The sequence below is a fragment of the Pelophylax lessonae genome, assembly GCF_965119305.1.
Source record: "Pelophylax lessonae genome assembly, chromosome: 6".
Lineage (NCBI taxonomy): Eukaryota > Metazoa > Chordata > Amphibia > Anura > Ranidae > Pelophylax > Pelophylax lessonae.
The window spans coordinates 19,104,623-19,128,347 of NC_138773.1; the positions used below are offsets into that span (position 1 = coordinate 19,104,623).

A 23,725-nucleotide genomic window follows, 5' to 3' on the forward strand; every position below is an offset into this window, starting at 1 on the left:
GTAAACTTTTGAGTTTACAAGTGACAGATTGTCTCCCAACAGCTCCCATAAAACTGATCTCCTGAGTGGAGGTGTAGGTGCCCAGGGAGATGTAGGTGCCCAGGGTGCAGTGCGGATGCCGACACCCCCACTGGATGATTTCCCTGCAAGTGAGAGAGGCGGAGCCACCTACAGTGTGCGGGGAGGTGCTAGAGTCGGCTGGGTGCTTCAGCTTAACCACTTGCCGACTGCCTAGCGAGGATTTACGTTGGCAGTCAGCCCCTCACAGGCAAAGCGAAGTAGATCTACTTTGCTAGCCTGTGAGGCTCTAGGGAGCGAGCGCGCGCCGCTGGAGGCGCGCTCCCGCTCGCTCACGGACCCCCCCCCCCCCGCGCTAGTGACAGGCGGACCCGATGTCCGCCGGTCACTCGCGATCGTCGGGTGGAGAGGGAGAAAGGCAGGCGGCTAATGTAAACACAGCCGCCTGTCATTCTCCCCTGTGTAAGTGCAGAGATCATACGATCCTGCTATGTAGGACTGTAGATCTGTGCTGTTACATCACTAGCCACATCCAATCATAGAAAGAATCACGCCCCTAGGGACACACTTAACCCTCCTTCTCAAAAAAGTTAACCCCTTCCCTGCCAGTGTCATTTTTACAGTAACAGTGCATATGTATAGCACTGATTACTGTAGTAATGTCACTGGTAACCCCAAAAGTGTCAAAAATGTCGCAGTATCGCAAAAAAAATCGCAGATCTCCGCCATTACTCGTTAAAAAAAATAATACAAATTACAGAAATCTTTCCCTTAGTTAGTAAACGCGATAACTTTTGCGCAAACCAATCAAAATACGCTTTTTGTGATTTTTTTTTACCAAACATATGTAGCAGAAAACAAATTGGCCTAAAATGTTAAAAATTTTTGATTTTTACCTTTTTTTGGGGGGAATTTCATATAAAAAAATGTGAAAAATATTGTTATTTTTGCAAAATTGACGCTATTTTATTGTTTATAGCGCATGATCAAAAAATCGCACAGGTGATCAAATACCATCAAAAGAAAGCTCTGTTTGTGGGGAAAAAAAGGACGTCAAATTTGTTTAGGTACAGTGTCGCATGACCGCGCAATTGTCCGTTAAAATAACGCAGTGCCGAATCGCAAAATAGGCCCTGGTCAGGAAGGGGGTAAAATCTTCCGGGGCTTAAGTGGTTAATATAGTAATAATAGTTACATGTGGAAGATGGTGGAGCTTTTAGGTAGGCAGGGGGGAGGGTTGGAGGCAGTGGAGGGGGGGGGGGTTGCATGCCTAGGTCAGAACTGAAAAGGGGTGAAGATGATGACATGTGGATAGGTGATGCAGAGGTAAGCAGATGTGGAAGAAGGCTTAACTGTGCACTTTGTGTGTAGCGCACCCCAAACTCTTCATGTAGTGCACCCCTGAACTCTGCACTCTGTACGTAATGCACTCCTGGTATCTAATGCCCCTTTAGGACCCTCCCACTGTTAGTTAAATTTGACCACATCCAGTATTTGATGCAGTTTTTAGGGTGTATGTGGGGGTCGAGGGGGGTTTTGGGGGGTCGTGGTTGAGTTTCTGCACCTTTTTTCTGAGAAAAAAAGCCCTGGTGACAACCATGTGATATTCTTCTGGTATCTGACTACTGTAACCCCTATTTGGTTTATTGGTCCACTGGTGCCTGTCCCAGATATGCAGAGCCAGGACGGACATGTTATTACTCAACATGAAGCACACATGATATCTGAAACCGAACGTGGTCATTTAAAAAATACAATTTCTTTATATGAATTATTTCTTTTTTTCTGTTATGTGACTGTTTTCACTCATATCTGATGCTATTTCAGGGGTAGATACTTTAGCACCGTTCCCGGCTATTCCGAACCTGAACACACCTGTTAGTTCTTACCATGAAACACACACGATGGGTAAGTATGAAAATCAATGTGATCAATAAAAAATACAATTTATTTACAGAAATATTTTATGTACTTCTATCTGACTTCTTCACCCATATGATGGTATCTCAGGGGGAGAACCTCCTTTGTTTGGCCCAGCATCCACAAACAAGGAAGGACCTGGTTATAATTTCCATCCAGCACACACAATGGGTATGTATAAAAAACAATGTAAGCAATTGAAAAAATAGTGATTAGTATTATAGTAATGATGAAAATTGTCTGCAATATAACTTTTTTAGTCATATGATGGTATTTTAGGAGAGGAGTTATTGGTGGACTTGTCACCTACATCAAGCCATGAAAGATTTGATAAATCTTCCTTTCCAACACAGATAGTGGGTAAGTATAACGATCAGGGCCGGGAACAAATGTATTCTGTCTTTACAGTGGTTGTGTGACTTTTATTGCAAAAGCTTTTTTTGAGGGTTTTGAGTGGCTCTTGTCTTTAGAGTCCTCAACAAAAAAAAAAAAAAAAAAAAATATATATATATATATATATATATATATATATATATATATATATATATAAATATATATATATAAATATATATACCCTACATTTATTAATGAAATCTAAATTGAAAGAAAATTGGTGCAAAATATTTCAGAATTTACCCCCCTCCCCCCCAAAAAAAATACAAAAAATCAAAAAACATAATCATTTTATATAGTTCTGTGATTTTTATTTCGCCCATTTGATGTGCCATGTTTTTAGGAAATGATCTACTATTGTCAATCCCATCAATCGAAAGGCAAAAGAGATGTGCTAAAACTTCCATTCCAGCAATTGTGATGGGTAAGTAATACAACTAAGGTGGGCATTTTAAAACCCATTTTACCATCTATGTTTTTTTTATTTATTGTTTTATCTCCTTCCATTTTAACCCCTCATCTCCTTCTCCCTCCTTTCTTCCATCTAAACACCTCATCTCCTTTTTCTGCCTCTCTTCCTTCTAAACCCTCTCATTACCTTCTCCTCCTCCCTTTCATATAAACCCCTCATCTCCTCCATCTAAAACTCTCATCTTCTTCTCCCCCTCTTGTCTTCCATCTTAATTCCTTATCCTCTTCTCCTCCTCCCTTCCATCTTAACCCCTCACCTCCTTCTCCCTCTTGTCTTTCATCTTAACCTCTCATCTCCCACCTCTCCTCCCTTCTACCTAACCCCCTCATCTCCTTCTTCCTCATCTCCTCCATCTAAATCCCTCATCTTCCCACCCCTCTTCTTGTCTTCCATCTTAACCTCTCATCCCCTTCTTCTCCTACCTTCAATCTAAACCCTTCATCTCCTTTTCCCTCCTTTTCTCCATTTAAACCCCTCATCTCCTTCTTCTGCCTCTCCTGCATGTAAACCCCCTGTTAGGATTGAGTTCACCTACTGGTGGCGCTGTGTTGCCCTGGGCTGAATGCTGCACTTCCAGTGTCCACGAGCTTCCCTGTTACCCTTGTCCCTTATATTGTATATGCTTGCAGATAGTTGGTTCTTAGGTTCTTTAGTTATTTTGTCTTTGGGGTTGGGTTTGTTTGCTGCCATATCCATGTTCACTGTTGCTGTGTGTGCTTGTTTATGTGGTTCACTGTAATAAATCTCACCTTAAGGTTATTTATATGGTTTGGTCTCCGTTTTGATGTGTAGCTACATGTGTCTGGTCTCCCTAGCTGCTGCTGAACCCTGACATCCCCTTATCTCCTTCTCCCTCCTCTATTCCATCTAAACTTCTTTTTCCTTCTTCCTCATCTCATCCATCTAAACCTTCTTATCCTCTTATTGTCTTCCATTTTACCTCTCATCCCCTTCTCCTCCTCCCTTCCATCTAATCCCCTCACCACCTTCTCCTTCCTTTCTTCTATCTAAACACCTCATCTCCTTCTTCTGCCTCTCCTGTGTGTAAACCCCTCATCTCCTTCTCCCTCCTCTCTTCCATCTAAACTGATATTTCCTTCTTCCTCATCTCATTCATCTAAACCCTTTATCTTCTTATCCCTCTTTTCTTCCATATAATCCCCTCATCACCTTCTCCTTACTTTCTTCCACCTTAACCCCTCATCACCTTCTCCTTCCTTTCTTCTATCTAAACACATTGTCTCCTTCTCCTGCCTCTCCTGCATGTAAACCCCTCATCTCCTTCTCCCTCCTCTCCTCCATCGAAACTGCTCATTTCCTTCACCCTGTTGTCTTTTATCTTAACCCCTCATATCCTTCTCCCTCATCTCCTCCATCTAAACCCCTGAACTCTTTCTCCTCCACTCCTCCATCTAAACCCCTCATCTCCTTCTTTCTTCTATCTAAACACTGCATCTCCTTCTTCCTCCTCTCTTCCATCTAAACCCCTCATCTCTTTCTCCTTCATTTCCTCCATCTAATCCACTCATCTTCTCCTCTCTCCTATCTCCCATCTTAACCCCTCATCTCCCCTATCTAAACCCCTCATCTATTTCTCCCTCCTCTTTTTCATCTAAACCCCTCATTCCCTTCTCCCTTCCCTCTTCCATATAAAACCTTAATTTCCTTCTCCTCCCTCCCATCCATCTAAAACCCTCATCTCTTTCTCCCTGCTCTCCTATATCTAAACCCCTCCTCTACTCCTTCCGTCTTTCTTCCCTCTAATCCCCTTATCTCCTTATCCCTCATCTCCCTCATCTAAACCCCTCATCTCCTTCTCCTCCTCTCATCCATCAAAACCTCTTATCTCTTTCTCCCACAGCTCTTCCATCTGAACCCTTCATCTCCTTATCTCCCTATTTATCTTTCTATACTCATCCTCTCATTCACAGTTTAGATATACAGATATATAAAAGTATTCAACCAGCAAGTCAGCAAAATTATTTTAGAGCTGACAAAAGCTGAATATTGTAGAGATAAACAATATCATAGCATATAGCCCAACACCAGACAAAACTTTATTTTAGTTTTGGATGGAAAAGGGAAATGTGAGGATCTCATTCTGGTTTTATTGATGATCTATGTATACATTGGGGATATTTTCCCCCACTTCCGGTTCTGTCTGACATCTGTCACCTGGAAAAAAGTGGGGGAATCTCCCTAAAGGAGACATAAACAGCTACTTCTAAGGAACCATGAATCAGACTGAGACAGAAAATGCAGTAAAATCACACCTTTCATGCAATGGTAAAAAATGGCACAGAACTATAAATGTAATCAAAACATAAGCCATGGGTCGGAAGCCAAAATGGGGAAGTCAGACGAGCCGGTGATCAGGAAACCAGAAATTAGCGTAGTTGGAGGCAGAGGAACAGGATCAGGAACCAAAAGGAACATCAGCCAGGCAAAGTCTTTCACAGGAACACAGCAGAGAAACTCCAGATATGTTGACCAGGCGAAGGCAGGAGAGGAATGAACAAGGCAGCTTAAAAAGCTTGAAGAGGCTGGCTGTAGTTGGGACTGATGAGAAGACAATGATAACCAAGTGAGCCACTGAGGAAACAATGAGTTCTGACAATTATCCGACAGCTGAGCAGCCTGAGCACAGAGAAGAGTGCTGCTGTGAGCCAGCCCTGACATTACTAAAGCCTGAAAAGGTATTAGCCCTTTCCTACAATTAAAAAAAATGTTTTTGTCTGCCATCAAATAGTCAGGAAGCTTACCAATCTCTCCATATCTCTACAAAATGAAGGAAAGGTACAGCAGCAGAACCTTACAGAACTTCCAGCTCGTATCCACTCCATTTGGACTTAAAAGCACAACTCCAGAATTCTGGGATTCTGTTCAGCTATTTTCTTGTTACAAATTTTGAAGGTGAAGCATGTGTCATACTACCCAATAATACATTGAGGTACAAACAAAATACTGCATATTGCAGAGATGAAAGTAATATTACTGCATTTGTTAATGATGACCAGTTTGAGTTCTCCTGTAACAGTGAAGACATTCCATACTGTTCTGTCATTTTAATTGTTTTATCCATATTATTTATGGACAGATCCCCCAGTGCCAGCCTCATCCACTCCCAACCAGCACAAGTCTAGGTGTACTCCTGATTCTAAAGATATGATGGAAAGGTCTTACAACCATGGTGAGCACCTCAAAATACATGATTTTCATAGCTATAGATTATGTTATATTACAGTGAAAAATAGGTGAATATATAGAATAGATTATTAGGTCTTATTTGTTGTTTTTCTTTTACAGAGCTTAAGACCAATATTCCCCCAGAGGTAAGAGATTAAACATGATAAACTACTTTTTCTCCCACATTAGAGCCGGTTCACACTGGGGCGACTTGTCAGGCGACTTGGTCGCCTGACAAGTCGCCGTGGGTCGTCTGCCATAGATTAGCACAGGACCCGTTCTAATAGGATCAGCACAAGTCGCTCCGACTTAGAAAAAGGGTCCTGTACTACTTTGGGGCGACCTGGAGCGACCTGCATTGACTTCAATGATATGAAGTCCGTGCATGTCGCTCTGAGGTCGCGTTGCGCGCTGTGCACCGTGACTTCACAGGTCGCCCCAGCAAGTCGGATCGCCTCAGTGTGAACCGGCTCTAAAAAAGTCACAAGGAAAATGAAAATAAATACATAAATAAATAAAAAGCAATTAAGACGCAAGTAAAAAACTGTTTAATGTAATATTGTTTACCTTTATGTGAATGAAAATATATTCTCCTTTAATAGTGTTTCAAGCCAAGTTTAGGACTGCACTGCAATTTTAGGGTTTGCCGAAATGTCTGTATCTCTATTACCAATAAAAATAATTATTGGCGCAAAGATGTAGGTACTAGTGTGAGCCTGGAGTTCCCAATACAATCAATGTATAGGATAATAAAATCTATGAAAATCTGTTAGACAGTCCGTATTGTCCATCAAAGTTCCATAAGTTGGTTCACTTGAGGGACAGCCCAGTGTAGAAAGAAAGGAAAGGAAGAAGCTCAAAGACCCTGGGGAGAGAGCAGAAGCGCCATACTAAGTGTAGCATATATGGAATTTATTGCATATAAAAGGACTGTTACTCACAAGGGTAAAATCATCATGAGCATTAAGCACCGTAAATGTCATCACTGGTGTGGGGGGTCCAGATGGCATCTGAGGCTGGGTTCTCTGGGGAGGGAGGGGGGTGTCCCCAGTGGGTTCCAGTGCTCCCTGGAGCCTTGGAACGCACAGCGAACCGATCGTGACGTCACTTCCCAGGTGTGATGCAAATGACATAGGTGACACGTTTGCGGAGCATGTGCTCCTTTTCAGGCCTGAAGAAGGAGTGCAAGCTCCACCAACTTGCCGCTGTCCTCTCTGCATCACATTTGGGTAGTGACTTCATGATCGGCTCGCTGTGTGTTCAACGGCTCCAGGAAGTGGCAGGATCCACTGATGGGTATCATCCCCACCCCCCACACCGAGAACCCAGGATTGGAGGCTCAGGTGCCATCTGGACACCCCACACCAGTGATGTTGATGTCCTCCTACATTTAGAGTGCTTAATGCTCATGATGATTTTACCCTTGTGAGTAACAGTTCTTTTATCTGCAATAAATTACATATATGCTACACTTAGTATGGCGCTTGTCCTCTCTTCCCATCTCTTTTACCAAGCCTTTACTCTGTAATTGAAACATAGAAACAAAGAAAAGTGACATCAGAAAAAAAGACCAAGTGGTCCATTGAGTCTGCCCATTTTATTTATTTATTTTCCTTACACTTATTTTGTATTATTTTGTGTTTTTTTTTTTTTTAGACACAAAAAAATATAGATTATGTTTGTTCCATGCATGAGCCGGTTCACACTGAGTCGATCCGACTTGCCGGGGCGATCTGTGAAGTCGCGGTGCACAACGCGCACCGCGACCTCGGAGCGACATGCACGGACTTCATATCATTGAAGTCAATGCATGTCGCTCCAGGTCGCCCAAAGTAGTACAGGACCCTTTTTATAAGTCGGAGCGACTTGTGTCGCTCCTATTAGAACGGGTCCTGTGCTAATCTATGGCAGGCGACTCACGGCGACTTGTCAGGCGACTAAGTCACCTTACAAGTCGTCCCAGTGTGAACCGGCTCTTACTGTTGACTGACTCACTCTGCTGGAAGTCTGTTTCATGCATCAACTACCTTTTAAGTAAAATAATACTTTATAAGATTAGGCTTGAACTTTCCTGAATTGTATACTTTGTTTTATTCTCCTTAAAGTGGTTCTAAAGACAGAAGGTTTTTTTTTATCCTAATGCATTCTATGCATTAAGATTAAAAAACCTTTTGTGTTCAGCAGCCCCCCTCAGCCCCCCTAATACTAACTTGTGCCCCATCTTGATCCAGCGATGTTGCACAAGAGACTTGGCTTTCCAGGACTCTTCCTCCTGATTGGCTGAGATACACAGCGGGTGCCATTGGCTGCTGCTGCTGTCAAAGTCAGTGAGCCAATGAGGAGAAAAAATGGGCGGGGCTGTGCCACAGCTCCATGTCTGAATGAACACACAGAGCAGTGGCTCAGCTCAGGTGCCCCCATAGCAAGCTGCTTGCTGTGGGGGGCGCTCGGCAGGAGGGAGGGGCCAGGAGCGCCAGCAGCAAGGGACTTGAGAAGAGGAGGATTATGGCTGCTCTGTGCAAAACCAACTGCGCAGAGCAGGTAAGTATAACATGTTTGTTATTTTTAATGATAAAAAAAAAGCCTCTAGTATCACTATAAGACTAATATAAAGCGGGTCACATAGAATGTCCCAATTGTCTCTTTCCCTGGAAAATATTAGTTGCAATCTAAAATATGTCCTAAATCTCTTGACCCATAATTATACATACCAAAGTTTTCCCCAGGCACATAAAATAAATAATGTTGTCTATGCTACCATTAGGAGTCTTATGACATCCTATTCTGATGGGAAATCTTTCCATTAGCCTGACACAGATCCAGGGGCGTAACTACAGGGGTTGCAGGGGTTGCAATTGCAACCGGGCCCCATGCTCCAGGGGGCCTGTGCGGCTCCCCTGTACACCTGGATAGGAGGGGCGGCGGGGGCAGCATGTAGAGAAATCACTGTCCTCCTTTTTCTTCCTGTAGCTGTAGTAGGAAAATGGAGGAGATTGGTTCCTCTGTATGCTGCCCCCACCACTCCTCCTATCCAGTTCACTTGTGTTCTGCTGTCTCTGGGCCCCTGTGTGCTCCCCTGCCCCCCCCCCCCCACTGTGCTCCCTCCCCTCTCCTGCCGGCTGCTGCAGGGGATGTGTCACAATAGAGAACCAGGAAGGGGTCAGTAAATATGTAATTTACCAGCTCCTTCCTTTTCTGAATGGACAGAGTCATAGTCAGTGACATTGTAAAAAATAAAATAAAATGATAAAAAATAATACAAATAAAGTACAAAAAAATTAAAAATTACTGACACCAGTGGGTGAACTTCCAGGATCACAAAGGTCACACTTGCAACCGGGCCCTGGCATTCTACCACCATGGGGAGGCCCCAAGATGGCAGGAAGGGGGCCCACTGCAGAACTTGTGAAAGGGCCCCGCAATGAGAGTAAAGGGCCCCAGGATCAGTGGGAAGAGCCCCAGACTTAAAGGGGCCAGGGGTCCGGGGGGGCCCTTCATGGTTTCTTGCACCGAAGCCCTGAAGGTTCTAGTTACACCACTGCACAGACCTTTACCCACTCCACCCAAAGCCAAGCAAGAAGATTTGGCTGGAGTTGAGCTTTAAGAGAAAGTCACAACAGATAAATAAAACCTTACTAGCGTTGCACTCTCTTACCACCATATGAAAGTTCAAAGTGGTTACAATTCATGACATTGATAGTATGTTCCACAATAAGAGCATCCAATGAGGATAATGCCTGGCTGAAACTTTTTTTTGGGTTTTCTGGTGTTTTTGGTCCAAATGAAATGTATTATTTATTGAGAAGTCCCTTGTGATGGGTCAACTGGGAAAATGTTCCTCAAAAGAGGAACATGAGTTCCTACATGGACTAGTATATGCCCAAACTTACTGGTTTATAATGAATTGCCTGTATAGGACATTTTTCACAATTAAGGCTCTGTGATTCTTTTCTCTTCAAGGGTATATAATGCATCAATATATTCCAAACTTTCCAAAAAAACTGTGCCAATCTTAGTGCTGATCTGTCTTTCCATATGTCAGCAACAAGCAGGTATAAAGCACAGAATTGGGATCTTCTCCAGATCTTCTGACGAGGATTACTCCTGGCTGGTGGAACTCCTGACATCCGAATATTTCAGGAATAGCATCCAAGAAGTTAAACTTTGTTATATCTCCAACAATGGATTCCAAAGGTTTATAGATGTTTCGTCTCAGTGCACATTTGGGATCCTGTATCACACCAAGAACAGAGGAAGAATCAACATCACCGATGTCTGTGACTCCCTATATGATGAAGAGCTGGATTGTCTTAAAGAGATACTCGGTAAGGCTTGGATCACACTACACCATTCTCTAAAAAGTGATCCATGATGGATAGTATTTTAGAGAGTGACTAAGCTGTGGCTTCCATCCCTTCAGAAATTCAACTGCTGAACAGCAATTTAGAATGGGACTAAGGTGCCACAACTCCAAGTCAAATAATTTTTTTGTGGTGAGGTCCCTTTGATTTGAATGGGTGAGCTTAACAGGTGATGCCCCTTATCAGCTTGACAAGTCACAATAAGTATAACTAAAGGCAAAATATTTTTTGTTTAGTTGTGGATAGAGTGGAGAGGTATTAGAACACCAGTTAGGTTTTTAGGTTAGGTTTAGTTAGGTTTTTACTACTACCTCTGCCCCCATTAGGCAGATTCACCTTCACTATTTGTCCTCTTTACCATTATCATTCTAAGCAGTGGCGGCTGATGCTCAATGGCCGGGGGGGGGGGGCGTCTAGACGGGCCACACCATACCCCCCCCCGGACCACACCAGTCCGCACACCATACCCCCCCCCGTTGCTGGCTTTCTCACCCTGGACATGTGGAGGGCAGGCAGGCAGCATCAGTGGTGGCGGCTTTCCCCTCAATCTCCTGCATCTCCTGTCTCCTCCCTCCTCCTCCTTGGCCAATGGCATGACTTCTCCTTTTACCCAATCGGGAAATGGTCTCAGGACCAACTTCCTGATTGGCCAGGAGGAGGATCTGTGTGACAATAGTGAATATTCATTCGCTATTGTCACACAACTGGACCGGCTCAGGGCGCAGTGCTCTGCGCCCCAAGTCCACCCTCATTTAAAGCCTATTAGAGCCTCTGGCTCTAATCACGTGCTTCAAAAAAAAAAAAAAAACATTGGAATCCATGCGTCCGGTGCCCCGCATGTAGATTAGGGGCCGGACGCATGGATAGGGGTGACGCTCCCCCTGCGCCCCCAATGGACGGGCCGCTACTGAACCTAAGTGAAAGTAAAAGGAAATCCCACATTTTGAGTTGTCCACAGACAACCTGGGTGACCTGGGGGGGGGGGTCCCCAAGAGAGTCCCTTTATTAGCAGGGATTTCCTCTCACTTCCTGTTTTGGCTGTGGGACAGGAAGTGAAGGTAAACCCCCCAAATTGGACAACAATGGCAAAAAATAATAATAATAAAAAAAAAATATTGCGCTTGTGTAACTCAAACAATTTAAACAAAGCTTCACCACAATCGTGAGATATAGACACAATAAATGATAATAAAATAAAGGTGTTGCGCTAAATAATAACCAAATGAAAAATAGTCCATAGATAAAACCAAAATGTGATTCCATATTTCAATCCAAAACCATCTCCACCGTGTGAGTTCAGCACTAAGTGGATGGCCTGAGGACAAAAGGATTGGAACAGCTTCCCAGTTTCCTATCTTAGATCAGTGCTGGAGGATTCATTATAGCCTGTATGACTTTCCATAATAGAGGGTCCTGGCTCTTTGGTAAGAGCACATCCTTATTTGGTGGTGGTGAAGTGAACACACATGGTGGAGGGAGTTTTGGATTGAGATATGAAATCTTTTCACTGGATATTATGAAGCTGAAATGTCCAGCCTAATTTCAGACTGTCACATTTTGGTTTAATCTATGGACTCTTATTTCAATTGGTTATTATTTAGCGCAACACCTTTATTTTATAATGGCAAAAATAAACCTTACAGGGGTTATAACTAGTGATCGACCGATTTCGGTTTTTCATTGCCGATACCGATACTTTTGCCAATGCATATTGGTATCGGCCGATATGCGCCAATATTTTTGTACATTTAATTTTTTTTTTTCTTGCCAGGTACTCTTGTGGAGGAATCTGGGGGTCTAAAAGACCCCAAACCTCTTCTCTGTACTTAAAAGCATTCAAAACGCCAAGTTTGGCTGTTTTGAATGCTGTCATTTTTTTTCCATCTGGCGCCAGTACCCGGAAGTGATCTCATGACATGACATCACTTCCAGGTTTTTGCATGGAGACCCGATCAGAGTCGAATGTGGCTTTGATCGGGTCTTCGGCGGCCGTGCAGGCTGGTTGCCCGGGTCTCCCGGTGGGATGGGAGACCCGGGCGAGCCGCGGAAGGCGCATCGGTTGTCATTACAAGACAGCCAGCTGTCGGCTATGGACGCCGGAACCGAGGTGATGCCTCTAGCTGCAGGAATCACTCCGGTACAGCACTTTCCCAAAATATCAGCAATATCGGTCACCTCTGGAGCCAATTCCGATATATCAGGGAAAGTGCATATCGGCCTTCAATATATCGGCTTTGCCTATAATCGGTCGATCCCTAGTTTTAACCCTCCTTTACTCTATCCAAAATGAAAAAAAAAACATTTAGCATACAGCTCTATTTTAAACAATTCAAAATGTCCTGGCCGCAGCATGTTTGCAGCCCCATCCAGATGTATGTTAGGTTTTAGGTTTTACGTCGGCAGTAAGACCACAGCTTAAAGTGAAAATACACTGCATCTGAGCACCACAAACCAAAAATGCTATTCAATTCATTTTTAATTTTCATAGCAAACTCACCCATCCATGTATCCATAATTCCTTTTGCTAAGAGATCGCCTTGAAAAACACCCCCTAGCATTTCTGACCGTGACCATCTTGAGTAAGTTCAGGTGATTCATGTAGCACATACTTCCTGGAATATATCTGCCCTTGGCTCAGGCATGCAGAAGGAGGGTGTGCTTAGCTGAGAAAACCCTTCCTCCCCTCCTGAAAACTCCTGGGATGTATGACATCATTTGTCTAGACATGGAATCCAGTAAGTAACTGAAGAAATGTAAAAAAAAGAAAAATTAAAACAAGTAAATATGATATATTTTCCTATCTATATACTAATGCTAGCAGCAGAAGGATTACAATTGGTAATGTTGATTGAAAGAGTGAAGTTCCACTTTAACTACCAGTTTTTACTGCCCCCTAGGTGCCCTAATGAAAAGAGCCTTAAAGGAAACCACATGAATGAAGAGTTAACTCTTTAGCTTAACCACTTTACCACCGGAGGATTTTGCTGTCTTTTACGTCCAGGCCACTTTTTGCGATTCGTCACTGTGCGACTTTAACTGACAATTGCGCGGTCGTGCGATGCCGTATCCAAACGAAATTTACGTACTTTTTTTCCCACAAACAGAGCTTTCTTTTGGTGGTATTTGATCACCTGTGCAATTTTTAATTTTTGCGCTATAAACAAAAAAAAAAGTGTACATTTTGAAAAAATAACAATATTTTTCACATTTTTTATATGAAATCCCCCCCCCCCCCCAAAAATCAAATTTTTAAAAAAATTTTGGCCAATTTGTTTTCTGCTACATATGTTTGGTAAAAAAAAATCACAATAAGCGTATTTTGATTGGTTTGCGCAAAAGTTATTGTGTTTACTAACTAAGGGAAAGATTTCTGTCATTTTTGGTGTTATTTTTTTTAACGAGTAATGGCGGCGATCTGCGATTTTTTTGTGGGACTGTGACATTGCGGCGGACAGATCGGACCCTTGACTGACATTTTAGACACTTTTGGGGGTACCAGTGACATTACTACAGTAATCAGTGCTATACATATGCACTGTTACTGTAAAAATGACACTGGCAGGGAAGGGGTTAACTTTATTGGAGAGGGAGGGGTTAATGTATGCCTGGTGCTTACTGACGTGTGTGGGGGGAGGTGACTGAGTGACACAGGGACAGATCGCATGTTCAGCTATGCTGAACCCTGCAATCTGTCACTGTCTGTCACTTAGGAGATCCGCCCGCTCTGTTTACACAAGTGGGCGGATTTCCAAACTCGATTCCCCGACGATCGGGGAAGAGCGGTGGTGATCACCGCCGCTCCTCCCCTGGCCCGGAGGCTCTGGCGGTGTGCGTGCGCCGCCCACAAGGGGTCTACGTCGCTGGACGGGAACGAGCCACTTTGCCGCAGTAGAGCTCGAGTGAGCGGTCGGCAAGTGGTTAACAAGATATGATAAAGTTTGCCCATTTAAATAGTTATACATGGTCAGAGAAGATCACCTGACATTTTTACTTGGCTGGTGGTGGGTAATCTAAATCACAAGGCAACATGGATCTTGTACAAGCACATCTATAATTACAGATGTTAGCTGATACTAGAGAACAGGGGTATATCTACAGGGGTTGCAGGGGTTGCCATTGTGACCTGACCTCTCTGTATGCCTGGATAGAAGGGCAGTGGCATGTAGAGGAACTAATCCCTCCATGCAGCTGCTGAATGCCCACTTCCCCTCCTCTCCGTCCAGCAGACATTCAGGTGCTGCAGGAGGTAAATGGGGGGCATCTGTTCCTCTACATGCTGCTCCCGCCGCCTTCTTATGCCTGTGCTGCTGCCCTGGGCCCCTTGTGCCCTTTCCTGGCCTCCCTCACCCTACCCCCCCACCCAATGCTGCCAGTTTTTCCCCTCCCATATCCTGCCGGCTGTTGCAGGGGATCTGTCAGGATAGAGAGCTGGGAAGGAGCCAGTAAATGTGGCATTTACCGGCTCCTTCCTTGTGTTAATGAATAGAGTCACTATGCCTCAGTTTATGAATTTACAGAAAGCTCTGTTTAGAGTTATTCCCGTTCATTCATTTTGTGCAGCTGAGGCTGCAGAGAAAGGGACTGATAAATCTGTCCTTGGGCCCTTTCTCTGTCTCAAAAGTGAGACATCTGGGGTCTGTTTAGACCCCTATTTCATCAAAGCCCCTCAACGGGGGTCATTAAAAATATGTCAAAAATAGTAAAAAATTTAATTGTAAAAAAATAAAATAAAATGGTAAAACAACAAAAATAAAAAAAAACACTGACTTCAGTGTCAGAACCACCAGTGTCGCAAAGGTCGCAATTGCGACTGTGCTCTGGTGTTCTGTCACCGTAGGGGGACCCCAAGACAGCAGAAAGGTGATCTGCTGTGGGACCGTAATAAAGGGTCCCATGATGGGAATAAAGATCCCTGATATCAGTGGAAAGGACCCCAGTCAGGGGCCGGGGGGCCCTTCATAATTTTTGTACCAGAGCCCTAAAGGTTCTAGTTACGCCTCTGCTGGAGCAGATACCTGTGAGTCTGGAAAGCTGAAATTGTTACTTTAAATTAGGGATCGACCAATTATCAGCAAAGCCGATATATCGAGTGCCGATATGCTCTTTCCCCAATACATCAGAATCGGCCCCGATTACCGATATTGGCGATATTTTGGGAAAGTGCTTGTACCGAAGTGATGCCTGCAGCTAGAGTCATCAACCCGGTACCGGCGTCCATAGCCGAGGGTTGGCTGTCTTGTAATGACAACCGATGTGGCTGAGAAGCCGCTCAGCTAACATTACAAGGAGCAGGAGGGGATGTCCCCCTCCCGCCGCCTTCCGTGGCTCGCCCGGGTCTCCCATCCCACCGGGAGACCCGGGCAACCAGCCTGCAAGGCCGCCGAAGACCTGATCAAAGCCGCATTCGGCTCTGATCGGGTCTCCATGCAAAAACCCGGAAGTGATGTTATGACATCACTTCCAGTTACTGGCGCCAGATCCAAAAAAAAACACAGCATTCAAAACAGCCAAACTTGGCATTGTGAATGTTTTAAGTGCAGAGGAGGCACTTAAAAGCATTCTTTTAGACCCCCAGATCCCTCCACGAGAGTAGCTGTCAAGAAACAATGTACGAAAATATCGGTGCATATTGGCCGATACCGATATGCATTGGCCAAAATATCAGTATCGGCAACAAAAAAACGATATCAGTTGATCACTACAATAGGGTATTGGAGCCTAGATGGTTAGGTATGTTACAGTAGAAAGAGCCATTCACAATCAATACTAATCTGATTACATATAGAGAGAATTGAGGGAAAGTTGGAGTTGGCCAAAATAGATAAGGAAACATATATACATTACACAACAAATTAAATGTACTTGTATTGATTATTGATGTCCTCTGTGTACTCAGGAAAGGACAATGTGATAGTGGTTATTGATGATCTGGAGGACTGCAGTGATCAGGAGAAGACTCGGATCCTGGAGAAGCAGCCCAAAATTGAAAAGTTGGCCAGTGACCTCCTCCTCATATCACACACACAGAAAGCTGATAAAATGCAGCTTGTAAGAAAACTGAAAAGTGTACCCCAGTTACATCATCCCTAGGTAATTTTCTCTTAATCCTGTAATTTTTATCAATTGATGTAAATAGGGGATTTAGTCATGAATAATTGGTAGTCTGGTATGTTTAGTAACAATATGAACCAGGGACCTTGCAAGTTTCTTCAAAAACATGAGGGCACCCCTAGGAAGGAGAAAAATCTGATACAATGGGGCAGTTACAATACTAAAGCACTACAAGTAATTCAGCCCGCACTATAGTAATCAAATGGGGCAACCAACAAAACCTGTTTGAATAAGATTCTGAATATATGCCCCATGAAATGAGTATAGTAGGAGCATTGACTTTTCAGCCATGGATTACCAGCACTCCTGGAACAAGACTTCAGTTACCCACCTAATGGTTGCAGACTGTCAGGAATGTGGGGAGCAAATTATGATTTTCCAAGAATGGTTATCCATCATTAGAAAGGCTGAATGAGAATCTTTCACTGTAAAGTTGTTCAGTGGTGTATTTTGGTTTTGTGCTGCCCTAGGCAAGACTAAAATTGGGCGCCCCCCCCCCCCCATGTAAATTTTCCCCACTCCTTTTTTAACAGATGTGACTCCATCCAAAACTGAAGGAAAGTCCCAGCATGAACCCCTGAGATCTCATGAGAGAGAGAGAGAGGGGTGGGTGGGTGAGGGAGGGAAAGAGAGCGGGTATGAGAGAGAGAGAGAGAGTGGGTGAGGGAGGTGGAGAGATAGAGAGTGGGTGAGGGAGGGAGAGAGAGAGAGGGTGGGTGAGGGGGGATGAAAGATAGGGGGGAATCAAAGAGAGAGAGGGGGGATGAGAGAGAGAGAGGGGGGATGAGAGAGAGAGGGGAGAGAGAGTGGGGGGATGAGAGAGAGAGGGGAGAAAGAGTGGGGGGATGAGAGAGAGAGTGTGAGAGGAGAGCGAGAGAGGGGGGATGATAGAGAAAGAGAGAGGGGGATGAGAGAGGCGGTTCTAGAAGCTAGTGGCCAACAGAGTCTCAGGTGGAGGGGGTGGCTTTTTTGCTGCCCCCCTGCAAAGTGCTGCCCTAGGCCTGGGCCTTGTTGGCCTAGGCCAAAATACAGCACTGAAGTTGTTAACTCGTTAACAGAATTGTTTTGTTCAGCCTAAAGGCTGAATGTTAGGAACAGATTTCTCCATCCACACTAAACAACAAGATGGGTGTTTGGACTGGATTCTTTAGGCGAAGTCTCAGGATGTCAGAGATACTTTCAGCTCTGCTATAGCTGGAATCTCAAAGAAAGACTGTTTGAATCTGTAGAAAAGCTTTGGGGGAAAGGGGAGAAGTAAGCACCCTCCACCTGTACAAGTGGAATCCCTTCAACAGGAAGACCCTGCTGTTCTAATGCTCAGACTATTTATGTGATCCCCAGTCACCTTCTGGGCACATCTCTTCCAGGAATTGGCTGCAGCACCATAAACATTCATGCTGCCCATTTGCTTTATTCCACTCCCTATGTTCTAGAAATCTCCAGAATGTGGAGGAGAGCAATCAAACCGCAGCCTGTAAAATCAAGAACATCCAAAATAAATCAACAACTATGTAAGGGTTTACAACCACTTCAATCCTCAAAGGAGAGATATGACTAGGATAGGAGGTGATAAAGTAATCTTCCCAATAGGGGAACAGATGACAACAAAATCCGACAGAGGTTCTATATAAAATAACCTTCAAAGTTTTGGCTGGTGTTGGGCTTTAATGGGCTTCAAGTTCTGCATTGGACTTTTTCTTGGTTTATGTGGAAATTAGAAACTTAACTTAGCTACCCAGAGTACAAAAAAAGTGAGCGGGACCATGGCAGTGAAACTCATAACTTCCTCCACATTATTGCTTGTACACAGGACCGCTGATAAGAGAGCACCACCGGTCCTCCTGTACAGTGTTCAGTTCAGCAGATGGCCCAGGCAGCAGGAGGAATTGGAACATGGACAGGAGGGGGTGACCGGGTATCGTGGGGTGGATTACAGGAACTGATCCCTTGCATGGCTCTCCCTGCAGCAGCTGAAACCAGGCTTCATCTCCTCTCTCTCCCACCAGCTTTCAGCTGCTGCAGGGGGGAACTACAGGGGATCTGTTCTAATAAATTCCTCCACGCCAAACCGATCATCCCTCCTGTAGATAACCTCAGTAGCAGCAGGGGCGGACTGGGCTAGGGGGTAGGGTGGCAATTTCCACCCTGGGCCAATCTGATTACCCCAGAAGAGGCTGCCACAGCAGCAGCTTCGCTGTTCTCACAGTCACAAAGTCACCTGGCTGATGTGGAGGAGGAAAGCGAGGCTGAGGCCCCAGCATCCAGAGCGGAGGAGGATTTAACTTCCTCCTCCATGCCTATTTGGCTCCACCCACCTCCTCACTCCATCTTCTTCTGTGTGGTGGCATGCGCCTCAGAGCCTGTCTGAGGGAAGGGACCTGTCTGTGCCAGGATCAAACAGAGCACCTCTCAAGAGTCAACTGGCCTGTGGTGAGGTCGGGAGCAGTGGATGAATTACAACATATGTGGAGCATGAGCCGGCAGCAGAGGAGGTCATATCCTTAGATCTCAGCCAGGTTTCATGCTGGGACATGTAGTCTTTTACTTTTGGGGATATGACCCTCCAAAAGTGAAGGACAAAAGGTCCCAGCATGAATCCCTCAGAGCTTAGGATGTGTCACACCCCCCCAACTAGTGAAGGACTACAGGTCACAGCATGAACCTGTTAGATCTAAGGGGTCAGATCCTTATATCTCAGGGGTTCATGCTGGGACTTGTAGTCCTTCACAACCCTGGGGGGTTGCATCCTTAGATCTCAGGCGGTAATGCTTGGACTTGTATTCCTTCACTAGTTGCTTCAATTGGTTGGTTCAATGGGCCACATTATGGACTTGCCCCCCAGGCCAAAGACTGCCAGCCCTACCCTGAGGGCCGCCAGCTGCTGCAGGGTATGAGGGATTGCTTAAGGATGGAGAGCTGTTTAGGTAGGCTGTATGGGGCCCTGTGATTTCTAATAGCAGGTCGTCTTGTACAGTTTCTCCTGTAATAGGATAAGTACATAAGAAAATAAGAAATGGAATACTCCTCTCTGTTTCTTACAGTAATTCCATCTACGATGAAGTAAAGTTCAAATGTTCGCAAATGTCCTGACAGTGCGTCCAGCATCTACAGTGTGAAGATGAAAATCTGAATTCCCACTGAGACAGAATGTTCTGAGGATTACTCAATTGTAATGGTACAAAGACCAGGAGTGGTGACAGTCCAAGGACAAGAGACTGGAAATACCCATCAACACTGCAAGTTCTAAGACGTAGGGTGTGGTCCAAAAATGAGAAGACATGGAGTGTCAACAAGAAGCTTAAAGGGAAATACTGGAAAATAAGACATATTTTCAGCTTTTATTATAATGTTCACCTTCAATACATTTTTCAAGTTGAATACATTTGCTGTACCATGTACAACTATGAACAGAATATACAAGTCATGGACTTTATGTGGACATATAAAAAAAATGAATACTATAAAAACAACTTTATTATGAACTATTAAAAATCTATTACACAACAAAAAAAAAATGATGCTCCACATAGGGGTTTACAACATGCAACGATTCCGATTACAGCTCACATATGGACTTAACGCGTTTCACATGTGGACTTAATGCATTACAGCACATGTGATGGGATCAGGACACTGGAACCTTCTCCTAATCTTTCATAGAGTAATATAAGCCAGTAGGGTAGACTGCAATTCATAGCATGTGTATGTTGCCTATAGAGGTGCAAATGAATAAGCCAAGGTGAAGCAATTGCCCCTTGGGTGGAAAATTCAGGTGCATTCAGTGAACAGCCAATGGTCTTGTACACATATTCTTAAAATAAAAGGACCAACTTCCAAATGGGGAACCATCCAGACCCAATGTGAGTAAGTCACCATATAGACAACATGGTAGGTAGTCAAAGTAGTCAAGGCACATACACTATATTGTCAAAAGTATTGGGACACCTGCCTTTACACACACATTAACATGAATGGCATTCCAGTCTTAGTCTGTAGGGTTCAATATTAAGTTGGCCCACCCTTTGCAGCTATAGCAGCTTCAACTCTTTTGGGAAGGCTGTCCACAAGGTTTAGGAGTGTGTCTATGGGAATGTTTGACCATTCTTCCAGAATCGCATTTGTGAGGTCAGGCACTGATGCTGGAGAGAAGGCCTGGCTCGCAGTCTCTGCTCTTGTTCATTCCAAAGGTGTTCTATTGGGTTAAGGACAGGACCGTGTGCAGGCCAATCAAGATCCTCCACCCCAAACTCGCTCTCTAGGACTCCAGTGGCAATCTGTGAAGCTCTGGTGAACTCCATGCCCAAGAGGGTTAAGGCAGGGCTTGAAGATAAGGGCGGCCACACAAAATATTGACACTTTGGGACCAATATGGACATTTTCACTTAGGGGTGTACTCACGTTTGTTGCCAGCAGTTTAGACATTAATGGCTGTGTGTTGAGTTATTTTGAGGGGACAGCAAATTTACACTGTTATACAAGCTGTACAATCACTACTTTACATTGTAGCAACGTGTCATTTCTTCAGTGTTGTCACATGAAAAGAATAAAATATTTACAAAAATGTGAGGGGGGTACTTACTTTTGTGAGATACTGTATATACTGTATATCAGACAAAAATGAAGGACAAATGAGACGAAAAGAGGGACTTTGTTCCAAATCAGGGACAGTTTTGACAGTCTCCTCAAAATCAGGGACAGTTTTGACAGTCTCTTCGAAATCAGGGACAGTTGGGAGCTATAGGTAATGCTCACATGCGATGCAGAACCTTCATGACCGAAGAACTAAAATCCCATGAATGAAAGGGTCAGGCCAGGGACAGTCAGGCTAGGGAGGAAAGGACTAGATAATGCTGGATCTCCTCCAAGCAGGAAAAAAAAAAGGCCCGCTCTATCTGACTTTCTGTAGTTTTCTAATGAACACTGTGAGATGTTCAGTGTGCAATGAAATCAGAGTAAACAATTTGAGTACGGGAGAGGAAGCATTGCATGCAGGGAGAAAGAAAGTGAGGAGACCAGCAGGAAGAAGCAATATAAAAGACAGAGAACAGTAATGTGTATATACAAATGGTACTTATTTATAATACATGACGCCCACTGACGAAGTTGATGACGAAACGCGTTAGAGCGTGACCACGTGGCTACGACACTACGTTCGCTAGCTACTGCTGTCAGGCTTTCATGCTGCTGGAGACCGCGGGCCGGAGAGCGGTGAGAAAAGCGGGCAGTTTTAGCTTGGATGTTTATAATCGTATTGCCTTTCATTCTGTTATTTCTTGTAAGTGCATATTAGTAGGGATGATCGAACGGTTCGGGTCGACCATCGGTTTGACCCGAACATTGGGTGTTCGAAATTCGGCCGAATTCCGAACTTTTTGCGGTAAAAGTTCGGAATTTGGCCACCAGAACCGCCCAAAATGCAATGGGACAGGAACTGGGCTTTAAAAGCCTGTGATTGGCCCAGAAACATCAGTAAAATGTGATTGGAGTGACTACGGGGTCCAGAGGTCAATCAGGAGTGAATACGCCCCCCATAAATCCCCCAGTATATAACATAGCAAAACCAAAACTCTAGCACTGTAATACAGAGGCTGTGGAAGAGAGTGGAAGCATTTGTGTTTCTCCTGCTGCTTGTAAAGCTCCAGTGTCATTTTGCAATTATTCGTGTGAGGAAAGGGATATGCAGTGTAGTTAGGGTACTATATTCCACTATAGTTAGATTCAATAATCTAGTTTTTGTAGGGATAGCTTTAGGTGTCAGAGTGACCGTAGTGTAGTTTAGGGTGACCTGACTCTGCCATGTTAGGGTGATATATATATATAAAAATATAAACGCCCAAAAAACGCCTGAAAAACGCCTGAAACAAAAACGCCCAGGTGTGAAAGGAGGGTAACACCATCCCTGCGCTACTGAAATTCTAAGAAAAATTATCTTTTTTTTCTGGTTCTGGACATGCTACAGAGCTGAAACTTCACAGGTACACTTTTTAGACCCCCCAGACACAAAATCCAAAGAAATCTCTTTTTTTTTTTCAATAATTTTTTCAATAATTGGCTCTCTATCAAAAACGACAATTTTTAAGAACTTGTTTTTGCCTGATTCATAGTCCCTGAGGCATGACCCAGAACCCTAGGCACTTTTTAGGGGCATTTATTGGGTTTTAGGGCTTCAAAATGGTGTTTTTTTATTCCAGAAGTTGGGGTCCCATTGATTTCAATGGGGTTCTGGAATCCGAACTGAACTTTCGGGAAATTCGGGTGTTCTGGTCGACCCAAACTTTTCAAAAGTTTGATCATCCCTACATATTAGGAGGGGGGCTTTTTGAGTGGTATCCAATAAAAGTTTTTAAACGGACTTCACTATGAACTACTCCTTTTTCCCATAACCCTGGTTCTCTGGTCTCACGGTAGGTATCCAAGTGGAGGGGACGTGACCTGAAAGGTCAGACTAAGGATCGGAGACTTCCAGTGCTGGGAAATATGATTTCATTTGCCCTAGTATCATTTAGTTGTGGTGAGTTTTCTACTTTAGGGGGTGATTATCCACGAGGTGTGGTGACGGATCAGCTCAAGCATTTCTTTCCTCCCGCCATACTGATAACTCCTGTTTCCTCAACCTCATGCTGACCGCCCACCTTAGTATTACTGCGGCAGGGCGGCTCGGCTGCGCAAAATCACGTAGTACTACGTGAGTTCGTGCAAGTGCAGCGGGAGGCGGGCCGTGGGAGGAGCAGTGGCGATTGCCGCGGGCCGTGGCAGAAGCAGTCGCGATTGCCATGGGCCGTGGGAGGAGCGGTGGAGATTGCCGCGGGCCGTGGGAGGAGCGGTGGCGATTGCCGCTGCCCTCCTGCGAATGTCAGGGACCGAAGACCCGCCTGCTTATGTAAACAAAGCAGGCGAGTCTTCTCAGAGTCAGGCAGGGAGAGATCAGCAGTTTCAGCTAAGCTACAACCCCGATCTGTCTGTGCCTGTCACAGAATCCCTCCCCCACACAGTGAGCAAGCACTTTAGGCATACATTTAACCCCTTTGATCACTCCCAGTATTAACCCCTTCCCTGCCAGTGTCATTTTTACAGTAACAATGAATATGTTTAGCACTGATTACTGTAGTAATGTCACTGGTCCCCAAAAAGTGTCAAAAATGTCAGTTAGGGGTCCGATCTGTCCGCTGCAATGTCGCAGTCCCGCTAAAAAATGCTGATCGCCGCCATTACTAATAAAAAAAAAAGTCCAAAAATCCATCCCGTAGCTTGTAAACTTTGGGAT

The 23,725-nt window shown here is 44.4% G+C and overlaps 1 protein-coding gene across 1 annotated transcript in view; it reads left to right on the forward strand.

Annotated features, from left to right (window-relative positions):
• LOC309557628 (uncharacterized protein) overlaps window positions 1–23,725 on the forward strand; it is a gene marked incomplete at its 3' end in the record, with an annotated part of 126,498 nt that overhangs the window by 70,364 nt on the left and 32,409 nt on the right. The window contains 7 exon segments of the mRNA XM_082260419.1: window positions 1,846–1,926; window positions 2,029–2,109; window positions 2,218–2,298; window positions 2,675–2,759; window positions 2,761–2,773; window positions 10,032–10,314; window positions 16,247–16,438. Of these exon segments, the coding sequence (XP_082116545.1) occupies window positions 1,846–1,926; window positions 2,029–2,109; window positions 2,218–2,298; window positions 2,675–2,759; window positions 2,761–2,773; window positions 10,032–10,314; window positions 16,247–16,438 (816 nt within the window).